The sequence below is a fragment of the Bos javanicus genome, chromosome 11 (genome assembly GCF_032452875.1).
Source record: "Bos javanicus breed banteng chromosome 11, ARS-OSU_banteng_1.0, whole genome shotgun sequence".
In the NCBI taxonomy this organism is placed as follows: Eukaryota; Metazoa; Chordata; class Mammalia; order Artiodactyla; family Bovidae; genus Bos; species Bos javanicus.
The window spans coordinates 102455490-102478432 of record NC_083878.1 but is presented as its reverse complement, the minus strand read 5'-3'; the positions used below and the strand labels follow the sequence as shown (position 1 = coordinate 102478432).

The 22943-nt window shown below is 47.1% G+C and overlaps 1 protein-coding gene across 1 annotated transcript in view; it reads left to right on the top strand.

Annotated features, from left to right (window-relative positions):
* DDX31 (DEAD-box helicase 31) overlaps positions 1-22943 on the top strand; it is a 73493-nt gene that overhangs the window by 13554 nt on the left and 36996 nt on the right. The window contains exons 7-15 of the mRNA XM_061433959.1: positions 1143-1187; positions 2503-2544; positions 3326-3390; positions 4917-5036; positions 5164-5270; positions 6648-6883; positions 7614-7790; positions 10382-10441; positions 21674-21724. Of these exons, the coding sequence (XP_061289943.1) occupies positions 1143-1187; positions 2503-2544; positions 3326-3390; positions 4917-5036; positions 5164-5270; positions 6648-6883; positions 7614-7790; positions 10382-10441; positions 21674-21724 (903 nt within the window). The remainder of the gene's footprint in view (positions 1-1142; positions 1188-2502; positions 2545-3325; positions 3391-4916; positions 5037-5163; positions 5271-6647; positions 6884-7613; positions 7791-10381; positions 10442-21673; positions 21725-22943) is intronic.

Below are 22943 nucleotides of genomic sequence, written 5' to 3'. Positions count from 1 at the left end.
GCCAACTTAACTCCAACTGTATTTTTCTAGCTTAGTTTTAAAAGGGCATTTAAATTGTCCGTCTTTTCATTGCTGATATAAATTGCCCCTTACTGTATATTTCCTGACTTTTTATATGTATTTGATTTAATTCTGGACTGTATTTGCTATTATAATCTCTTAAGTGCTAGCATCAGTTTTGAAAAAGCTACTACGGATTTAAGTTGTTTTAACACACACGATGTTCAGAAATATCTTGATTATTCCTGCACATTTGTTTTTCCATGTGAACTTTGAAATCGGCTTATCTGGTTATGTATATTATTTTTATATGCATGTATATGTATATTTGTGACATTTTATATATGCATAAATATGCATGTTCATGACATTTTTATTAGAATTACATTTATGGATTGATTTAGGGAGATTAGCTTATTAATAATATTGGGTCTTCTTATCCAAGAATCATTTATTTAAATTTTATTTTATGTTCCTCAGAGGTATTTAAAAATTTTTATTGTGTTTTTGTGCAGTGTAGTTTTTTATGTTGGGTTTTTTTTTTTTTTTTTTGCTATTCCTAAACATGGTTCCATCTAACTTTCTGAATTGGAAGGTTATTGATTTTTATATATTAATTTTACATTCAGCTAGTTGACTGAATTGTCTTTCTGTAATAGATTTTCAAGTGATTTCTTAAGCTTTTTTTTCTTTATGATAAAATATCATCTGCTAATAATGACCACTTTACCTCTTACTTTCCATTTTCATGCATATTTCTTTGTCTGATTGCATGGGTCAGAACTTCTAGATCATTGTTCCATGATAATGGGCTTCCCTGGCGGCTCAGACGATATAGAATCCCAGGGAGACCTGGGTTCGACCCCTGGGTTGGGATGATCCCCTGGAGAAGGAAATGGCAACCCACTCCAGTATTCTCGCCTGGAGAATTCCATGGACAGAGGAGCCTGGCGGGCTATAGTCCATGGGGTCGCAAAGAGTCGGACACCACTGAGTGAGCACACAAGCACAGTGGGCCATCTTACCCCTTTCTTTAATAAGACTGCCTCTCATGTTTACAAGTGGCTACCCTTAATATCTGTCCAGATTCCTGTGACCTGTGTTCATTCAACTCATGGCATTTCTTTTCTTCTGTTCAATAGCGTGGTGATGGCCCCTACGCTCTGATACTGGTGCCAACAAGAGAGGTAAGCAGTCCCACTTTCGGGGTGTGTACTAATAATAAGCAGGTTCTTTCAGCAATATCGTTGAATAAAATTCAGGTGTTTTGACTATTTTTCTCCCTACTGCACCAATCACCACACTCTTTTCCTTTGCCAAGGAACCATCCTCTGATTTCTGACAAGAAGAAAAATTCGAGTAGTCTTAGAAACCAGAAGTTTTTGGTTTTGGAGAAGTGTTTCTCTGTTATCTAAAAACTAATGACATTATAGATTTCTTTTAAAAGGAATTAAAATAATTGCATTTTTGTACATTTTTTTTCTTTTACAACTTAATTAAAAATTAAAAGCAGTTGACCCTAAAAATGAACCTTTTTTTTTTTTTTTTTAAATTTTGTGCTTGTTTCTGAAAGTTAAGCTTTTTGATATTTTTCTTCTTTCTTGGTAGAAATCTCTTCTATCTGATTTATTTTATTTGCCTGTGGAGAAAATTGCAGATCAGGATGTGTGTTTTCTGTATCAAATGCCAATCGCTTCCTTGCAGAGAACAGATCTCGGCGATGGAGGTTTCAGCCCAGCCTTTTGAACATCCTGCAGTGCCCTGTCTCAGCTCCATCCAGTGAAGGAGCAGGCATAGAGCTATTTAAATTTTTACAGCAGCAACCTCGCCGCTTCCCTGGGATGCTTCATGAATACTAAACACATGGAAACTGTGTATCTTCCTTGGATAAAGGGATTACGTAGAGGCTTTGTTGATGGTTGTTAAAGGCTATAACCTACATTTATTTTCTCTTTCTCTGTTTCCACTGGGCTTGTTGGTTTCTGTGTTGTTTCTGCCCCCCTTAATAAACTTGGGAAATGATCATCTCTGTCCTTAGCTGCTGCTCTGCCCCGACATAGCCTTAGGAAATAGTCATGTCACCTCTACAGCAGCAACCCCAAGGCTAGCCTGCTGCGTCACCATACCCCTTCACACATACTACATTCTCTCTTTCCAGAGGCAGCCAGATTCAGGTCGACTCTGCTTCATTTTCTTCCATCTTTGTGCACCATAGACTGCACCTCTCTGCACGGTACTCTGGGAATTTGAGCCAGCAGAGGGAGCACAGAACACTGTGTTTGTGTGTGTCCAAGAAATAGATTCTCCAAACTGACAGGTTTCAGCATCAGCCTAAGAACGAGATGTGTTTCCCAAGGAGATTCTATGTAGAGGACTTTTTTTAATCCTAGCTTGAGGTCCTAGGTTGCATCCTTATCACTTCACACTGTCTAAATTTTTAAAAATAAATGAAAAGGAAGGGCGGGACCTTGCTCATCTTTTCTCACTTTTTCATGTTTACAGCTGGCTCTGCAAAGCTTTGATACTGTCCAGAAACTGCTTAAGGTAAGGCAAGCCACAAGTTCAGCTTTGTCTTTTTTTCCCAACTTTTTGAGGAAAGAGATCCCACAGTCTTTGCTTTATTTTCAAAGAGCTAGGAATCACTCCAGTGTCCCTCCATTTTCTGGTTGTCTCTGCTCTCCCCAGGTACAGTTTGTAGGTTTTTATTGATCTAAACCTATGAATCACTGATTTCTGGCTTAGTGAGTTTACTAGTGTTTCCTGGTACTTCCATTCCTATAATCTATTCATCATAGTCACTAGCAAGCTACCTACAGAGCTTCACAGGTACAACCTTAAGGTGATCCAGTGAAAGCAACTTAACGGGCTGCAAGCAGGGGTTGTTTCAGAATGGAGAGAGAGAAAGCTTCCGAGTCAAAGCCTGCCAGCCCACCAAATTATAATGAGAATTGATCTCTCCTTTTCTTTCATCATGGGTGGCAATGAGGAAGCATTGTATTTGGGTTTGATCTTAACCAAAAAGGAAAAAATAAAGGCAATAGACTCACTGAAACGTGTTTTCAGTTCAGGCTCTATAGGGAAAGGCAGAGAAGCTCCTTGAATCATTTAAAAAGCTCATATTCCTCTCTTGCAGCGTTGGAAGCTAGTTGAATAGTTGTAATTTAAGTTAGTGCTGATAACCACGGGCCTGGCAATGCCTTGGAACTGTGTCTGCGCACTGAGAAGCTCTCCCTCCCAACTTCCTAAAGGAACAGGAATTTGCAGTTAGGCTCTGTTTTCTGTAAACAGGGCTTCACATTGATTTTGGTCTGATGTCTTTCTGTAGCCATTTACCTGGATTGTGCCTGGAGTGTTAATGGGAGGAGAGAAGAGAAAATCAGAAAAGGCCAGGTAGGAGAGTTTTGTTCGTTGTTAATTCCTTTTTCAATCTGCTCTGTCTTCCTCTTCTGTAAGACTTTGGCCCTTCTCATCCTAGGGAGGGAGAGCCTTGTCCCAGACGGTGGTTCCTAGTCCCAGGATGTACGGACAGCTCGAGTCCCCGTGAGGGGTTGTTCTAAACAGTGCTATTTGTTTTAAATATTGATGAGCATACCAGTGGTTCCCTTTTGATGTGATCAATGACAGCTCCTTACCTTCTTAACTCACACCCTCAACTCCTCCCATCACCCAATATCCATGGTCCCCCTTGGTAAGGATACATCCTCTTAGATTCCCATTTGTGACATTGGGAGTTTGGGAATTTGTTGTTTGATTTTACAGAAACAAGATTCTAAACCTACATGATGCTTTACATCTTGCTTTTTATACCCAGATACATTTATTTGTAATTCTGTGTTAGAATAGGTCATGCGTGTCAATAGAAAATAGTTGCAAGAAGTACATCCCAAATTGTCTACATTCAATTGAAGATGTTTTTACTTTATTGTAGCCTCATGCTTAGTGGTTAAGTCCAACCCTGTGTGTAATGTGTAACCAAGGAGCAGGTACTAAACGTGAAACCTTCAAATACTGGCTAGGATGAGATTCCACCCCACTGTAAACAACAGCCACAGTGCCACAGATGATATGGAGGTTAAGATGATAAGAGGAATCTCTCTTTCACATTTAAGAAGCTGGCTGGCATGGTGCATGCACCAGCGTGAGGACCCCGGTTCATCCTGGTTTTTTGTGCCATTAAGTGAGGCTTTTGTTTTCAAGCTTTCCTCATAGTGTTAGATAGTTGTTGGAGCTCCAGCCATTATATCTAGCCTCCTGCCATACCTCCTTCTTCTAAAGGTACTGATAGGATTTGCATGTTTCTTTTTTCCACGTATCTTATTGCTAGAACATAGGCATGTGTCCACTTAATGACAAGGGCAGCTGGAAAATGTACTCAGCTGAAAACTATACACTTTTATTACTGTGGGCTAATGGGATAAAGGATGTCTGGGGAGTAAGAAGTTAAATTTGTTCTACCTAGTCTATGGGGCAAGGAGGGGCACATTGCCTGGAGGTTACAACAAGAATTCAATGTAAGAAACCTTCCCGCCATTAGAGCACATTGACATGGGATGACTCATTCACGTAAGGGAGTCCCTGGCATAAGCGAGGTGATGATCTGGAATATTCTAGAAAGCATCTGTGGATCAGATAAAGGGCATTGGGTTATATATTAAAGATTTGTTTGAGACTAAAGGTTTTACGATTTAAATAGAATTTCAGCACTTACAGTTATTTTCTGCAAGATAGAGAAACTACAAAGAAAAACAAGAACTTAAATATATCTTTGTATCTACCTGTTGTTATGTTTATCATGACTCAGACTGTGGCACCTTGGCTCTGGCCATGAATCTGTCTTCCTTAACCCTTTCGTTGTGTCTTCCATTGATGCGGCTCCGTCAGATTTACTTTCTGTTGTGATGTATGCTTTTAAACAGGCTCCGAAAAGGAATAAATATCCTTATCTCCACTCCTGGGCGCCTTGTGGATCATATAAAATCCACCAAGAACATCCATTTCCGTCAGATCCGTTGGCTGATTCTGGATGAAGCAGACAGGTGAGCCCTTCTGGGAAGCATGAGAGGTGAAGGGAAAGGGCTGTTTCTGGATCTTCACTGAAACTTCTGGAGTCCTGTAGCATTCCATGTATTCATGGAGATTAAAACTCCTTCCTTGAAACCACAGAATCTTGGATTTGGGTTTTGAAAAGGACCTCACGGTGATCCTCAACGCTGTGAATGCCGAGTGCCAGGAACGACAGAACGTCTTGCTGTCGGCGACGCTCACGGAAGGTGAGTTGAAAAGAAACTCTCTCTGTTCTCAGTGAAGAGGAGGGGCTAGACGTGAGCTGCCCCTCAGCTGTCTGCCTGCCTTGGTTCTCGGCCTCAAGGTGGGGGCCGGGGAGGCAAGGAGGAAGGCGTCCTGAGAGGACTGCTCTCCAAACCGCATGTCCTGCATGCCCGGCCTCCTCTCCCCACCATCCTGACTCTCTCGTCCCTGGCGTCTGAGAAGAAGGAGAAAGGGCAGGTCCCAGGTCCAGCACCCTTGCGGGAGGGAGAAGCTACCGGCACTCACGTCGGTGTGGAGGTAGGAGGAGGCTGGTGGTCTCTAGAGGTTGTGATGGTGGGTGCTGCCTGCTCAGGGCGGGGCTCCTGTCCTGAAGGAGGTGGCCTCTCTGCCAGCACGTTTCTAAGCATCATCATCTGCCTTTCTCCTGAAGACACCATGCTGCTCTTTAGTTGCTCAGTCGTGTCTGACTCTTGCGACCATCAGGCTCCTCTGTCCTTGGGACTTTCCAGGCAAGAATACTGGAGTGCGTTGCCATTTCCTTCTCCAGGAGATCTTCCCAACCCAGGGACTGAACCCACATCTCCTGCGTTGGCAGGCGGTTTCATTACCACTGAGCCACCAGGGAAGCCCAGCTGGGACTTTTAAGGCTCTTTTTTAATTAAACCTGAAAAATACATTCCGTGAACTCGTTTCTGTCTTTCCATCCTCGTGAGATGGGGCTTCTTAGCTCTCTGTCGTAGGTGGGAGCACTGAGGCTCCACCAGGATTCCCTGCACACAGAGCGCTGCAGGGTGCTGCAGCGCTTGTGTTCCTGTTTCACTTGGTATACCAGCAAGTGCATGTGTACCAGACGCCATCCACCTGCCCCACCAGCAGTTCTCAGGGTGTGTTCTAACTAACAGTGACCGTAAGAGAGAATCCATGAAAAAGGGATTCTGTGCTCAGAGTGGGGGAAATGCCACACACTCCCACCCCCTCTAGGAGATTCATTGGCATAGTCACACAAGTAAAGGTTCTGACAAGGCCTGTAAACATGGGAAGCCCTACGAAAGAATCCCAGGAAAGCTTTCTATCAGTATTTCCATAATTTGTTTGACCACCGAAGCCTTTGTGGGAAGTGATGGGCAGACATCTGTTGCAGTGGTCTTCCACAGGTCAGAGTTTAGAAACATTGGTGGTGTATATGGGTTTTTAGGCCCTAGGAAGAAATTGGTGGATCCCTGGGAGCCTGACAGTGGGGCAGATCAGTGTTAGCATTTGGGGGTACCCGTCAGGGATTTCTTAGTAAGCCTGGATGTGTGGTGGTGGGGGTGTGCAGATGTGACGGTTGTACAGCACATGCCTGTCAGCTGTTCTGTCTTTCTCGCTTTCTCTCAAAGGTGTAGCACGGCTAGCTGACATTAGCTTACACGACCCTGTCAGCATCTCTGTCCTGGATGAAAGCCATGACGTGTCGAGCCCGGAGAGCGAAGCCTTTCTCGAAGCTTCTCCTCCACAGGCGACTGATGAGCTGGACGGCTTCGCCATCCCAGCCGGTCTCGAGCAGCACGTGGTGGTGGTCCCCAGCAAGCTGAGACTCGTCTGCCTGGCGGCCTTTATCCTGCAGAAGTGCAAGGTAGGTCTGAGGGCTGGGCCTGACCTGATCCTGAAAGGACCACAGTGCTGTTTATGTCAGGCATGGAGGGCAGCGAACCGAGATGCACATGGAAGTTTCCCAGCGTCACTGTGGTGGCGAGTGCAGGCCTTAGCAGAGATCTCCTCAGTCAGTGGTTCTAGAATTGCAGTAAGGACTCAGGGGTCAGTGTGTTCAACTTGAGATGTGCCTCATAGGCCAGTCCTAGACTGACACTGGAGATGGCACGTGGTTGAAGCATGCTGGATGTGAGCCAGATACGAGGGTCTGTGTGCGTGGGTTTAGATACTCATCCTATTTGTGTATTTACTGGGTTCACATGATAACTTTCTCTGGTACATGAGAAAATAGGAGGTGGAAGGGCTTGAGGGTGCAGCTTCTAGACTGCCTGCGATCTCAGGGTCCCCATGGGAGGGCTGTGCGTGGCAAGCCCCGAGTGAGTGAGGGAGGCCGAGCTCACATGCAGCTTTGCTCTGAAGCATATTTGTTTTTCTCAGATGCAGGAGGCCCGTTTGAGGTGGCAGCTATGTCATTTTCCTGTCCTGCATTCTTTGCAGACCAGTGTTGTTTTTAAAAATAATTCAAAGCCATCTGTCACCTCTGTTTCCAGTTCAGGGCCAGCCTGCCCACGTGTTTTACAGAGAGATTCATTTTAGTGTCACCTGATCTTAAAAACGCGTGGTGGTGTTTCGCCCCCTTTGTGTCCGTGCAGTTTGAGAGAGACCAGAAGGTGATCGTCTTCTTCTCAAGTTGCGAGCTGGTGGAGTTCCACTACACCCTCTTCCTCCAGACCCTGCTGAGTGGCTCAGGGGCCCTGGCCCCAGAGCATTTGCCATCCACCTCCACGCCGTTAAAATTCCTGCGGCTGCACAGCGCCCTGGAGCAAGAGGTGAGCCCTGGACTCCCCGGACCGGGACCCTGCTGGGCCAGGGAAGAGCATGGCTAAAGTGTGCGACCCACTGGAAGCCACGGAACGTGACACAGCCATGTCCCTGGGCGGGGTGAGGAGCCCCTCGTTTCCATTCACTTCTGGTCCGGGAGCGGGTCTCTTCCACCTGAGAGAGCGCGCGGGCCGGCTTGGCTGGACTCTGCCCCAGCCAGCTGTTAAGGCAACAGAGCACCACTAAGTAGCTGGCACCAGGGAAGGCTTTTGCCTTTTTAGTACCCAGTGTGTAATTAGGGCTTGATGTCTTCAAATTAAGAGCATTAATGGAGCTAAATCGTGGCTCCCATATGGTACTGCTGAGCGTGACTGCTGTCATTGTCAACAAGATGCAGAGCTTTCACTCGGAGCACTCGGGCTGGGAGAGGACATGGGGCACCAGGGGCTGCGGGGGCTCTGCGTGGCGAGTATTTTTGAGCAGGAAGGAGAGTGAAACATTCTCTTCATCTTGGGTACTTAGGTACTAAGCTGCGTTCACTCTCATTCCGCTGCTGGTCACCAAGCCAGCCATTCAGGGAGTCGAGCAGGATGTAGGAGGAGGTGAGCTCGCTGGAACTGTGGCAGGGAGGACAGGCAGGGCTTGAAGAGGGAGCCAGCTTGTCCTAGAGGAGAGGTTACCAGGCAGCTGAGGAAATGGAGAGCCTGAAAGCAGAGGACGGTTTGACTAGAACCACCTTAGAAAAGTCAGAGCGTTTTTAGAGCCAGAGAAGGCCGTCAAGTCTAGCCCTTCTTTTTGTTATTGCTTTTTTGTTTTAATAATTAAGGAAATGGAGGCTCAGAAAAATGAAGTTACTCAAGGTCACTCAAGGACACAGCTTCTTAACACAAGACTATGCCAAATGTCCTGAATATTCCAGCCTTAATGAGTTTTGTAAACTCTTTTGAGTTTTACCTCCAGGTTTCCCAAATCAGTTGAGTTTGTTGATTTCATAATGTAATGCCATTTATGGTTTGTTTTTTAACTCAGTTTACTAGTCCTCTAGGTCTCTTTTCTCCAGAGCCATCCTGCAGAGGAGGTGTGAGGGTAAAGAAGAAGCTGAATGTGGGCTCAGGAGGGTCTAGGGACTTGCAGAGGTCAGCAGAAGACCCTGCAGTGAGGGTGTTTCAGACAGGGCATCTCACAGCTGTGTGCGCTGGGGCAGGCTGCCCGTGTCCTGGGCCTGACTGCCATCCACTGGCTGTGTGACCTCAGGGAAGCATCTAACCCTCTGTGCTCGGTGCCCAGGCCTCTAAAGTGGAGAGAACAGTGGTAACAGACTTGTGGAGTTGTGGTGGTTCACTGAGTTAGCGCAGACCGAGTGCTCAGTACATGTCAGGGGCCATCCTTGTTGTTATTCTCTTTCAGAAAAAGTAATTTTTCATCATTTAATAATTCCTAGTATTTTATTTGTGTTGTCCTGTTTGTTAGGTGTTTAGCCATCACATCCTCCCTGTGAGATGGGTAGGAGGTTGAAGGGAGGGTCTCTGCATTTTGTTTTCTAAACACGAGTGAAGTGTCTTGTCCTGAGAACTAAGCTAAAACCAGGCCCATCACGTCTTCCTGGCTAGTTACCCTGCCCACTGTTCCACGTGATCTCAGTGTGGTCTCCCTGAGTGGCCATCTCAACACTTTACGAGCATCAGAGAGGGGCTGCTGTTGAAGGAGTTGTCTCCTGATGGCCATGCCGAATCCTCAGGGGTCTGGTCGTTGTATTCCTTACTCCACGTCTGCATACAGCATGTCCTGCCTTTAAGGTGTTTCATGGGTTCTCAGGAACTTTTTTGGTTTTGACTCCACGGAGAAGCCATGAACTCCCAGGGTTCAGAAACCAGTTCAGCCCTTTACTAACAGCGGATGCACATTAAGAGGCAAGTTCCTTAACCTCTTATGCCTCAGTTTCTCCCACTGACACGGGGGGTGGTGGCAGTACCTGTGCAGATCGGGTACGTTCAGACACACAGAGCGCAGGCCAGCTCTGGTACCTGGTAGCCCTCAGTAGGAGCCCTCAGAGGGAGCCTCATGATGTTGTATGGTTTGTTTTGAGAGGTGGGATGATTTCATTTTCTTCCTTTGAATTGAAATATTTTTCTCAAGTTAAGACATGGTTCTTAACAATTTTATAATCTTTTAAAAAATAAATTAAAAAAAAAAATCTCTCTATAGGAAAGGTTGGTTGCTGTTCATTCTCCAGACCACCTGTAGAAAAGGTGTTAGAATAAATTCTGAGTTGGGACCTCCAAGGGCAGGCACTTGTCTTTGGCACCCCTACTCTTAGTGTTGGCCATCTCTGGAGGGTGTGCCCCTCTCCCTGCATTATCTTAATGAAACGTGCTGCTCTCCATTATTTGCCTCTGTCTGGAAGAAGCCTAGTGCTGTAGGAACAGGGTCTTGTTGGATGATATGAAGAATCCACTTCTTCCTTTTCCTTGGCAAAACCTTTCTGTGCCTCGAAGTGGTTACAATATTAGGAAGTCGGGAGACTTGTGAGAATCTAAGCCCACTGCCTAGCTGGCGTTGAGCTGAGTTATAAAGACCCTATTTTTTCTTGTTTTTGTAGGAAAGAACAGCAGTGTTTCAAGATTTCACGCATTCCAAAACAGGCATTCTTTTTTGCACGGTATGTATCGCTCTGTGCTCCGTGGGAAGGTTGAAAATTGGTGGTGGTGGTGGTGGTTGCAGTTTTTTGTCTCTGGACGGTTTGCCTTGCAGTCAGCGGCCCTACCGGGAGCAGGGATCCTGGGGGCCACTGGGCGTGCTGGTCTCCTTGCCCTCCTGGTTTGTCACCCCACTGCCATGGGTAGCGGGCTGCCACTGCCCAGAAGACTCAGCGATTTGCTCACTAATGGTGGCAGCTGTTGGTCTGAAAATGTGTGAATCTTGGTGATTTCTATCCACCAAGAACTTGTAAATTACAGCTATCGGGAGTAATTAGAGCTGAGAAAGCCTTTTCACAACAAAATCACTCTGCTTGCCTCTGCTCACCTTTTCTTAAAGGAAAATAGACGAGCTTGGACAGATTCTCTGTGCTCTTGTTTAAACCTGCCATTTGCCCTGCAGTTTTCAGAGCCATTTCACTCGGCCTCAGTCTTCACAATTGTGGTTAGCTGGCCTCTCCAGCACCGCTCTGACCTTTTTCCTGCACATCTCTTGTGCTCTTTCAAGCTTGGAAACACACTTTCAACGTCCCCGCTTCTCCAGGGACTCACTTCACCAAAGGTGCTGCTCGCTCCCAAGATTAAAATGCCTTCCCCATGTGTGCCATCTCGAAAGATGTAACTTAATCCGCAGCGGTTGTTTGAGAAATTCGTATCTATACAGTAATGAAATCTCACCGTGGATTTAGTAACCCCGTGAACAAGTGGGAGGTAGAAACAAAGACAGTTGGCTGTTTGAAGGCCTCTCTAGGCCTCACTTACTACAATTACTTTTAAAGGAACCCTCGTTTTCTGTTTAGTTTTGAAGGTAATAGAGATGGTTTTCTGTCTAAATGGAGAGTTTGTGGGCGAGTACAACTTTGTTACTTGTGTGTATGTACATATGATCTACAAGACAGGCCTGCCTGGTTACCTGCTGACGATTCTCAAGTGCGCACGTGTGTGTGTGTGCGTGCATGTGTGTGTGCCCAGCAGTGGTTCCGCTGGCCCTGATGATTCAGATCTTAGAGCAGCGACTGCTGGAACACTTGCCTCCAAAGGAGGTCTGAGTCTGGCCAAGTAGCCCTTGTATTTATGACCCCCATCAAGTCAGATGCTTGTGTTTATCCTAAACCATCTTTACATGCCTGATGTGGTGTAAAGAGAAGATAGGTCCAGACAGTCTACTTGGCACAGAAATTTGTTAAGAATCCTATGTCCCTTGACACTTCTGGAGCCTGACCCCTTCCTTTCCCCTGTGTCCCCACTTCCCTCTTACTCCACATCCTTCAGCCAAACAGGCCCCTCTCTCGGCTCCTTCTGGCCTCAGGGCTCTAGTACATGAATTCCCTCCTCCTAAGACACCCCACCCTGACTTAGACTCACCCCTTCTTAGGTCTCAGCTTCATTGTCATTTTTTCTGGAAACAGAAGCCCCCGTGCTTCCCCATGAGGCACTGCCAGGGCACCCTGCGTTTCTTAGTGATGCTCCTCCCAACTGGCCTCAGTGTCTTCCCACCGAACCACAAGCTTGTGAAGACGGGGGCTGTGTGCTGTTTGCAGTCCTGTCCCAGCGTCTGGCACAGAGCAGTGTGCAGTAGGTACTGGTATTTGTGGGTTAAATGGGTGGATACTTGGGGATCAGTGTTGAGAATCCCTGATATATATCTTTTTCTAAAGACTGAGGCTGACATTAATATACGTGTTCATTAGGGAATACTACTCAGCCATAACAGAATGAAATCATCCGTTTGCAGCAACGTGGGTGGACCTAGAGACGATCATTCTAAGTGAGATAGGCAGACCGAGAGAGACAGATATGATATCACTTACATGTGGGGTCTAAAATACAATACAAATGAACGCATTTACAAAACAGACTCACAGAAATAGAAAACAGACTTATGGTTATCAAAAGGGAGTGGGGGAGGGATAAAACAGGAGTTTGGGATTAGCAGATACAAACTGTATATGTAAAATAGATGAACAACAAGTTCTTACTATATAGCATAGGGAACTATATTCAGTTTCCTGTAATAAACCATAATGGAAAATAATATAAAAAAGAATATATGTGTGTATACACACACACACACACACACACACACACGTAAACTGAATTACTTTGCTCTACACCAGAAACTAATACAACATTGTAAGTCAACTGTACCTCAATAAAAAAATAATGAAAATTCAGTTTTACCCATGGGATTCTCGTAAACATTCCTATAAAGGATTGTTTGTGACTTTTTTTTTTAAGTGTTCATTGGGAATAAGTTTATTTTTTCATATCCATGGTGTTATCTGAAGAGTAAACGTTGGAGATCACCTATGTTAAAACAGAAGGCAGCAAGACCCCATGTGTTGGAGTTTGGGTTAGGACTGGAACAAAGTGGTTTCTTTGACCCTTAAGATGCTGGAAATGTCCCTGGTGGGAAATTGTCAAGTCTCCCAAGGTAAGCAAATACAACCGTGTATTTCACAGATGTGGGTGAGCTCCAAGTCTCAAAGAAAACTCCAGGTATTTAAGTCCAGTTTTTGGTTTTTGTCTCTTTCCAGCAGCTCTGTGGAAGCAGAGATCATTTTCTGAAGCGCAGCTCTCGGTGGGGTCACAGCACGTGGTGGCTTTGCTTATTCAGCCTGGCTGCTGCCTGCAGGCAGGGGTGTCAGCTAGATGATGGGCGCTGTTGGCTTGGCAACACGCGGCACCCCACACCTCTGCCCCCTACCAGGCCCCAGTGCCATGTGAAAAGCACCCTCTTGCCATCATCTGATTTCTCTAAGCCCCTCAGTGTTCATTTGCTGGTCCAGGTCGTGTTCAGTATGCTGAGCCTCTACCAGTCTCTTCTTTATTCTGCTTGAAGAAATGACTGGAAAAGAGCCGGGTGGGGGCTCGTTTCCCTCCATTTCTAAGCCAGGATGCCAGCCCGGGTCCCCGATGATATGAAGTTCTTCATTCCTGCTCAGTCTTCCTCCTCCTGCCACGTGTGGTCGCTGTGGCCTGAAACTTGGGGCGTCTGAGACTCGCTGGCTGTGATAGGTGGTGCCTGGGTTGGGGAAGCGTTGTCACTGCGTCTTCGGCAGCGGTCTTGCTCACCAGGCTCTGACCGCTCGGGGAGCCTCCTGGGTGCTAATGAGCAGTGGGGCCACAGGACAAGGCAGATGGAGACTCACGTCTTCACATAAAGGAGACCCATGTTGTTAACTGTTGCGTGGAGACTTTCCGCCTTTGTACCGTCTCTCTTGCCATTTTGATTTTTCCCAAGATTCTTTTAACAAGGCCAAAAGGCTGAATGTCTTGTGTGAAAGGTTGGGAATTCTGGTGTAACCACACGAAAGCTCACAATTCTGCTGTTTCCTTTTCTTCTAGAAAGTACCTTCCTACTCTCCATTCCCCTCCATTGTATTTTTTCTGTGGTGAAGGAAGTTAAGGGTGTGTGTGTCTATGTGTTTAATTATAAACATCTTTAAAGCAAGGACTGTCTTAATTTCATGAAGTCTTTTGGGACCTGATACATGACTATATAACATGAGTTCTCGGTACACATGTGACCACAGTGGCGTGGAGTCTGGGCAGAGGTGAAAGGATACTTGGGCAGGAGAGACCAATCTGAAAAAGAAGAGTTCTTACATACTTGGAATGTAATTCTGTGTAATTTTCTAGCTTTTTCTAGAAAACTGGATCTAAAGAAGCCAAGGTAAGGAGGGAGCAAAGTACTAGCAGGAAGGAGTCATTTTAAAGTTCAGAGTCCACTTTCCTCAATGAAATTAAGAAATCAGAAGAACCAGACAGAGGAGATGGGCTTACCTTCATGCTAATTCCTTTGGCTCATAGTGAAGCATTTACCCGAAGCCAGAGGTTTTGAACATCACTGTTAAATCGAGCAGTTGGGAAAGAGAAACCCCAGTATGTGACTTCTGGTTTTAGGGCTGATGGGTGGCCCTCCCTGGTTGTCCTGGTGGTACCCAGTTATGTGGCCTTCTCCACGCACCCCCCTCCCCTCGCCCGGCAAGGATAGGCCCTTTCGGCTCCACCCGCGTCGCTGCTGAGCCTCTCTTGGAATGTGTGTGGTTGTCCACACGTGCCTTATTTTTCAGAAGAGACCTAAAGCACCCGTGCTTCTCTCCTTCATCTGCTCTCTCTCCCTCTTTTTTCTTGAATCACACCATTAGGTCTCTGGACTTCTTAATTTCCTTTCCTCCTGGGAAATTTCCACAGTGCCAGGTGGCCAGGAGACAAAGGATGCTTCTACATGTCCCAAGAATGTCCCTTCGCTGTCCCCAAGAAATGGAGACTTTCTGGGTTTTCTCTGGCCTATGCCTCTTAGGTGAAGTTTATCTTTTCCGCTCGTATTTCATCCCTGTTCATGGCGAGATCATTTGGAGACGGTCGGCTGTTGACTCAGTTACGCTAACTCATGTTGCCAGATTTCTGGCGGCTCCAGCCAAGCTCTCGCGCCTCTGACAGCTTCTGCGCGCTCTCCTTCCCCCTCTGATTACGCAGCCCAATCTGTCACCTGGACGACGGGGGCCCGGAACCCGCTGATGGCTTTCCACACACGGCAGTAATGACTTCTGGCAGGCCGGGAAGGCAGCAGAGGCGAATTTGCTGCGTCCCTTGCTCAGAGAGCCACAGGCCCCCTCTCTCTGTTAGTAAAAGCACTTTGTGAGGTTCTTGGGTAAATAAATGAGTCATTTTAATCCAACTGACAGGCTGGCACCTGAGCAAGCTGCCTTCCATCTGTACCCCTTGGTCTCGTGGAGGCAGCCAATTGTCAGCCCACGGCCTTCAAGGCCTCGCCCGCGAGTGTCTTTCAGAACTGACTTTAGTGATTCTTTCGTCTGAATTAGGTTAAAGGAATATAGGCGGGTTGGATCTTAAGTTCTGAGGGAGGGCACAGAACTGGAGTCTCGGCTACGTCTTGTGCAGGTCAGAGTCTCCTGGTCTGGTCTGGTCCTGCTACAGCATCCGGGAGGATGGAGCCGTCTCCCCCTCCTCCACGGTCCTCTACCCACATCGGGTGACAGGCTGTGAGCTGGGAAGAGAACCCAGAAGCTTTGACAGCCCCACCTCTTTGCCTGCATGCCCGTTCCTACTTCATCACCAGCCAGAACACTCAGATCAATGATTCTCAAGACACTTCATGTCCACTGTCTCACTGGATCATCACAGCAACTTGGGGAGATAAATCAATTGCAGCCATTTTATAGGTGGGTAAACTGAGGCTTGGAGAGCAGAGTTGACTTGCCCAGATTGGATGGCTGCCTCGGTGGTCCTGGAGTCCAGTTCTCCCCGTTCGTCCCTCCGACCCTCAGTGTAGCCCTGGCCAAGACTGCCAAGAATTGCTGAAGGAAACAGCAGAGTTGAGTCCAAGCAGTGGCTGGCTGTGAGGTGACTCCTCCCCAACACCCAGAGTCATGGGAAGCGGAAGCCTCTCAGCCTGGTGTCCTGGGCTGGCTCGCCCAGCCCGAGTGGGAGAACCGTGAATGGTCTGATGGCGGTGGCTGCCGAGCCCCCCGACTCACTGATTCAGTGTGTTTGTGCTCGGAGTGATTTTCCTGAACGTCACATGCTATGTGAGAGTTCCATCTGTGTTTCTTAGTTGGATTTACTAAACCGATGAGTATTAAATTTTTTACAAAGCCTGTCTTTAAATCTCAAACAGCCATTGTCGCCATGCCTCTCCCACTGCAGAGTGCCTAAATGAAATAAATCATTTCTTCACGAGAGCTTTGCAGATTTAAGAGCCTGACAGTTTCTCTAAAGACAGTGACTGGTTTGTGTCGAGAACACTCTGAGTTGTGTTCTCAGAGGCATTGGCCCCGGAACATCTGCCTTCAGCTTTCAGGGCACCTGGGAGCTGTCAGGAAACACTTCCTGGGTGGTTGACGCACTTCTACTACATGAAACGTCTACGTAACACCCACAAATGCAGCCTCTTCCACCCTTCAGAGGGGACTGCAATCCAGGTGGGATTCAATCAGCAAGAAGGCAGGCCGCCCTGACCTGCCCACCAGTATCGTTCTGGTTGCTCAGGTGACGGGGAGTGTCTTCCTCTGGTCCTGCTCTGACCCTGGAAGATCAGGGAGTGATGTTTTAATGTGGTTCTTGCAGAACTTTGCATTGAGTTGGCTTTTAAGAAACTTTATAGGGATATCCTTGGTGATCCAGTGGTTAAGACTGCCCATCCAGTGCAGGAGGTGCAGGTTCAGCCCCTGGTCGGGGAACTAAGATCCCACATGCCATATGGTGTGGCCAAAAAAAAATAAAAGCTGCTTTATATTCAAGTAAATCCTTAGTGATACTGAAAAGTGAGGGGAGAGGCAGAAGAGCTGTCCTTTACAGAAGGGTGCCAGTCATGAAATGGAAGCGGTCGTAGGCTTAGGAAGCCCTCGTCTGGTAGCCATCAGGGTATCAACTGATAGAGGCAAGCGGCCTCGACCAATGCAAAAACCACTGGGCAGAAGGTTCTGGGAAACAGTCTCAGGGTTTCCCTCACTCATCACAAGGAGAAAGGGCCCTCCTCGAGGGAGGGGGAGGGTGGCCGCCACCTGCTGCGGCGACTGAGCCCAGCTTCCCCACATAGGACAGACTGTGTCTCCTGAGGTCAAGTGCTGGGTGGCACACCCCACCCTGGTGGTGTCCTTCTGCGAGAACGCTCTACCTGAATCTTGCCTCAAGGAGTCAGACAAACTCCAGATTCTGGGATGTGCCTCCAGACAGCTGGACTCCTCAAAAACTGTTATAAAAAAAAAGTAAATGTTAAGGGCAGGGATACACCATTCTAGGTTAAGGAAGGCTGTCGTTCAGTCGCTAAGTCGTGTACAATTCTTTGTGACCCCCTGGACTGCAGCACGCCAGGCTTCCCTGTCTTCCACTATCTCTTGGAATTTGCTCACGTTCAGGTCCATTGAGCCGGTGGTGCTATCTGACTGTCTCATCCTCTGCTGCCCTCTTCTCACGGATCAGCCTTGTTGTGGCGACGGGGCTTACATAACTCAGTGAAGCTATGAACCATGCCATGCAGGGTGCCCCAAGACGGACAGGTCATAGTGGAGAGTTCTTACAAAATGTGGTCCACTGGAGGAGGGAATGGAAACCACCCCAGTATTCTTGCTGCGAGAACCCCATGAACAGTACAATAAGGAAGGCTAGATGGCTGTAATAAAAATAGAACACAGTGATCTAGGCTTTAGTCCAGGGTTAGGGAAGGAAAACGATTAAGGTTGGTGCAAAAGTAATTGCAGTTTTGCATTGTTGAACTTTGCTCTTTGATGTTGGGATGCATTCTTAAGTAAATGTAACGTTATACATCATTTTAATGTGCGTTTCTCACTTTATGTTTTTTCTGCTAATGACACTACTTGCGTATTTTATATTTATTTTAGACTAGGGCGATGTTGTTAGACAAAAAGCAAATTCAAGCAGTTTTCTTAATTCAAGTTCAAAATAGGTCGTAAAGCAGCAGAGACAAGTTGCAGTCAACAATGCATTTGGCCAAGTAACTGCTGACTCATGTATAGTGCGGTGATGGTTCAAGATTCTGCAAAGGAAACGAGAGCCTTGAAGATGAGGAGCACAGTGGCCGGCCATCAGAAGTTGAAAACGACCAATTGAGAGGATCTTCAAAGCTGATCCTCTTAAAACTACACAAGAAATTGTGGGATAACTCACTGTCGACCATTCTATGGTCATTAGGCATTTGAAGCGAATTAGAAAGGTGAAAATGCTTGATAAGTGGGTCCCTCATGAGCTAACCCCAAATCAAAAAAAATTAATCATTCCAAAGTGTCATCTTCTCTTACTGTATGCAACAGCAGTGAACCATTTCTCGATTAGATTCTGACGTATGACGAAAAGTAGATTTTATATGACAACTGGTGATAACCAGCTCAGTGGTTGGACAGAGAAAAAGCTCCAAAGCACTTCCCACAGCCAAACTTGCACTGAAAAAAGGTCCTGGTCACTGTTTGATGGTCTGTTACTGGTCTGATTGACAACTTTCTGAATCCCAGTGAAACCATTCCATCTGAGAAGTATGCTCAGCGAATTGATGAGATGTCCAGAAAACTGCCATATCTGCAGTCAGCATTGGTCAACAAAAAGGACCCAGTTCTCTGCAATAATGTCCGCCCACACATCACACAACCAACACTTCAGAAGTTGAACAGATTGGGCTACGGAGTTTTGCCTCATCCGCCATGTACACTTGACCTCTTGCCAACAAACCACCACTTCTTCAAGCATTTCGGCAAGTTTTTGCAGGGAAAACACTTCCACAACCAACAGAAGGCAGAGAATGCTTTCCAAGAGTTTGTTGAATCCCAAAGCACAAATTTTTACACTACAGGAATAAACAAACTTATTTCTCATTGGCAAAAACGTGTTGATTTCAGTGGTTCCTATTTTGATTAATAAAGATGTGTTTGAGCCTAGTTACAATGACTTAAAATCACAATTACTTTTTCACTGACCTATTATAAAAATCATCTTAGGTACAGATTGTGAAACTTGAAGATGGGCTGATTATTGGAAAATAAAGTTATTCTAAGTTTCTTGGGTGTGCCCACAGTGTTGCGACTGGTAGGAGAATGTCCTCTTACTGAGGTGATCTGTGCTGAGGTTTGAGGGGCGAGATGTCATCATGTTTGCAACTTCCTTTCGGGGGGTTCTGAAAAATGTGACTGTACAGAGAGGAAAAAACAGATGTGACAGTTTAGCAGTTGGTGAATCGGGGGGAAGGGTTGACAAGTGTTCGTGGTACTATTCTTGTGGGTTTTTTGTAGGTTTAAATTTTTCTATAATAAAAATGGGGTTAATAATATATACATTCATTGTCAAAAGAAAAACGAAGCAGACAACACAGGAAACTGCAAAGAGTGGGAGTGAAAGCCACTCAGTCGTGTCCGACTCTTGGCAGCCCCATGCACTATGCAGCCCATGGAACTCTCCAGGCCAGAACACTGGGGTGGGCAGCTGTTCCCTTCTCCAGGGGGTCTTCTCAACTCAGGGATCAAACCTAGGTCTTCTGCACTGCAGGTGGATTCTTTACCAGCTGAGCCACAGGGAAGCCCAAGTATACTGGAGTGGTAGCCTATAATGCCCCCAAGCCTCTGGACCCGGGGATAACCACAGCTGACAGTTTGGTGAACCTCCTTCCAGGTGTTCTTGGAGTGTCTGTCCGTCTGTCCATTTATCCATCTGCCTAACGTCTTCTATGTATTTCTCTGGGTGCTTCAGCCCCCTCATAGTTGCAGCGCATAGAATCTTTGCAGGACACGGACTCTCTAGTTGTGGCCTGCAGGCTAGTTGCCCCATGGGATGTGGGATCTTAGTTCCTGGACCAGGGATTGAACCCGCATCCCCTGCATTGTAAGGCAGATTCTTAACCACCAGACCACCAGGGAAGTCTTCTATTTTTATTACCCTCCTTTTTGTTCCCTGGATTTTTTAGCTGAAGAAAGACTGTTGTTCTTTAGAATAAATACCCCGCATCCCGCATTTGCCTAGTTGTGTCCTTAAGGTGCTGTTTACCTTGTTCTTCCCTCCCCGCAGTAGGTGTGGACATTCGTTTAGATTCCAGTCTTAGGATTTTGTTTGTGTTTTGGCAAGAATATGTCGTGGGTGACGCTCTGTCCTTCCTGTTGCATGACAGCAGCTTGTCTTCCTTTTTAATTGCATTGAAACATGGTCTCAGGGTTAAAATTATAAGGGCCTTAACGGCGTACAGGACCCATCCTGGTCCCCTCCCCCCCGTTCTCTTCTTTTCCCTGTAGCTCACTATTTTGATAAGCTTTGGGGTTTTTCCCTCCAGTATTTCCTTTTGAAATATGAGCCCAGTATATTTGTATTTTCTCCACTCCTTATGCAAAAGCATACTGTTTGCACTCAAAATGTAGCCCCGATGTTCTCCATATCAGTGTGGTGGCGCCTCCATCTTTTTGTAGCTCTGTTCTGTGTGGTGGTTATTGCCATGTTTTATTCAGCCTGTCTCCTGCTGGACACTGGGGTGCTCACCAGACCAGCAGTCATAAGCAGTGCTGAAATGAATAGCCTTGTGCATCGGTCATTTACATTTTCACCAGTGTACCTTTGGGATGGATTTCTAGAGGGGAGATTGCTCTGGGTCAGAGGGCAAGTGCGTGTGTAATTTTTCTGGATATCCCCAGATTCCTCGCCATTTTGCATTCCCACCGTGTATACGGGACACAGCATCTTCTTTGATGGCGGAACTGTGCAGTGTAATTTGGTCTTGGAAAAGAGCAGACTTGGGTGGGCGGGCTACCCTCTGCTTGTTAGCTTTGTGTCCCTGGACAAGTTACTTAACCTCTCTGAATCTTGGTTCCCCTCTGTTTTGAGGCGTTATTTTGACGATGAGTCTAGATGACGCAGGTACAGTGTTGTCATGTACGGCGAGTGCTCAGAGCCTGCTGCCTGGGGCTGCTCTTGGTGTGGCTTGCCCTTGGAGGTGGATGCTGGCTGTGTGTTTACTGCCAAAGATGGAAAGATTCCCATTTTCCAGTCTCCCTGCCAGAGTGGCCAGACATACCAGAGAGCGGAGTCTTTGCTCTTGAGACAGTGGCCAGCTCAAAGGAAAAAAGCAGTCTCCATTGCTTTTATACTTTGTGTCTGTCTGTTTAAATCTCTGGCCGGTGTTCTGATTGTAACCACCTATCAGAAGAGGGAGCATCGTTTGGTCCTTCCTGCTCTCCAAGGCCCATGAGCAGCGTCCTCGGTCAGTGACTCTGGGGCTCACCCCCATGAGGACGTACCTCGGGGTGACCTTCCAGAATCCTGCCTCAAAGCACATTATCGCTCAGCATTGCTGATAAGACCAGGCATGGGCAATAACCCATGACCATGTTCACCATAAAGGGGTGTTTCAGATAAAATGTAAAACATGCCAGCAGTTCTCTGAATCCTTAACACGACACAGCAGCCCGTGACTTGTTCCAGTTCTCTGGTCTGCGTGCAGGTGATACTTTGCAGTGAAGTGGGTTGTGGCTGCCTCACCACAGGTTCAGTAGAACTCATCCCTAAAGCAGAATTTTACCCACAGGTGGACACCAGTGGGTTCCTGAAGTTGTATGCACGCCTGTGCACATTCCCAGGGATGAGCCCTCAGTGTTTGCACTGGATCATCAAATGGGCCCAGGACCCCAAAAAGGTTGAGAAACTCCATCCTAAGCCATGTTTTGTTCTTTTCTGTTTTGAAGGATATTGCAGCTCGGGGCTTGGATCTCCCTCAAGTCACATGGATTGTCCAGGTAACCTCTCTCGTTGTTATCGCGCAGGCTTGAGGCCGGAATGTACGATCATGAGTAGATGCTTTGGCTCTAAGTAGAGTAATTATTAAGATCCTCTTGGGTGTTGCCTGGTCCCCAGGCAGCCACCAGCCTGATCTGCACCATTCTCCTGCTGTCTCTCCTTACCCCAGCCCCCCGACCACCACAGCTCAGCCTCCAGGCTGCACAGCTGCGGGAAGGAGGGGCGGGCTCCCCAGCCCCCAGACAAACGCGTGTCACACCCCAAGTTTCAGCACTCTGAAAATAACGGAAACCACTGGGCCCCTGGGAGGCCTCGTTGTGTCGGGAAGACAGTTGGCTCAGCTGTCCTGAGAGCTGCGGTGCACACTGACCTGCGGGGGCAATTAAGGCCCTGACAGCATCTTACGCAAACCTCCGGCCTTCGCCGCCTTGCCAGAGGGTACGGGCGTTAGCCCTAGAGCCTGGTGGTTTCAGTTTTGTTTTTTCTTTTCATTAGTCTGCAGAGTGGTATTTTTAAGCCCTTCTGTGAGAGGGCCAGGGGGCATATGCCCTGTTTACGTGAGTCATAGTTGATTCACATTTTAGTGGAATTGCAGGATTGTCACTGGCTAGAGATCTGCTCTGCTCACCGCACACAATGACTTTGCGACCAGAGGCATTGTGTCTTCTCTCCTGCCGGCCACAAGGCAGATGTGAAATAGGAAGGATGATTTTAATGTGTGGGAGACGAGCCACATAGAATTGATCATTGAGTGCCCCCCTGTAATTGTGGGTATGGATTAGTTTAATATGCCTGGCCTGCCACCGTGGTCATCTCAGCCCATGGTGTTTGAGCCGGGTAGCAGCAAAGGACAAAAGGGCAGAATGAGTGCAGGATCAGTTAGCGTTAATGATGACCAGTTACTGCCAGGGAGCATGCCCGTTCTGCTGAATTCGAGCATTTGCCTGTCTCCCGGGCCAGGAACGCTGTCCACAGGAGCAGAGTGTGTCCCTTTGGAAGGGAACCTACCTCTGAATCCGCCTGCAGCCCCACTTCACGGGGACTGGGGGGCCTGCAGCGAGGCGCTGGGACCTGATCCCTCTATACCGTGTGCGCCATCTTCTGTGCCCGCAGCCCCACTGCTCTGTCTCTCGAGGAAGTAGGCCAAGGTCGTGCGGCCATCCTGCCTGCATTCTCACCTTGCCCAGTCACCTCCGTGAAAAGATGCAAATAGGAAAG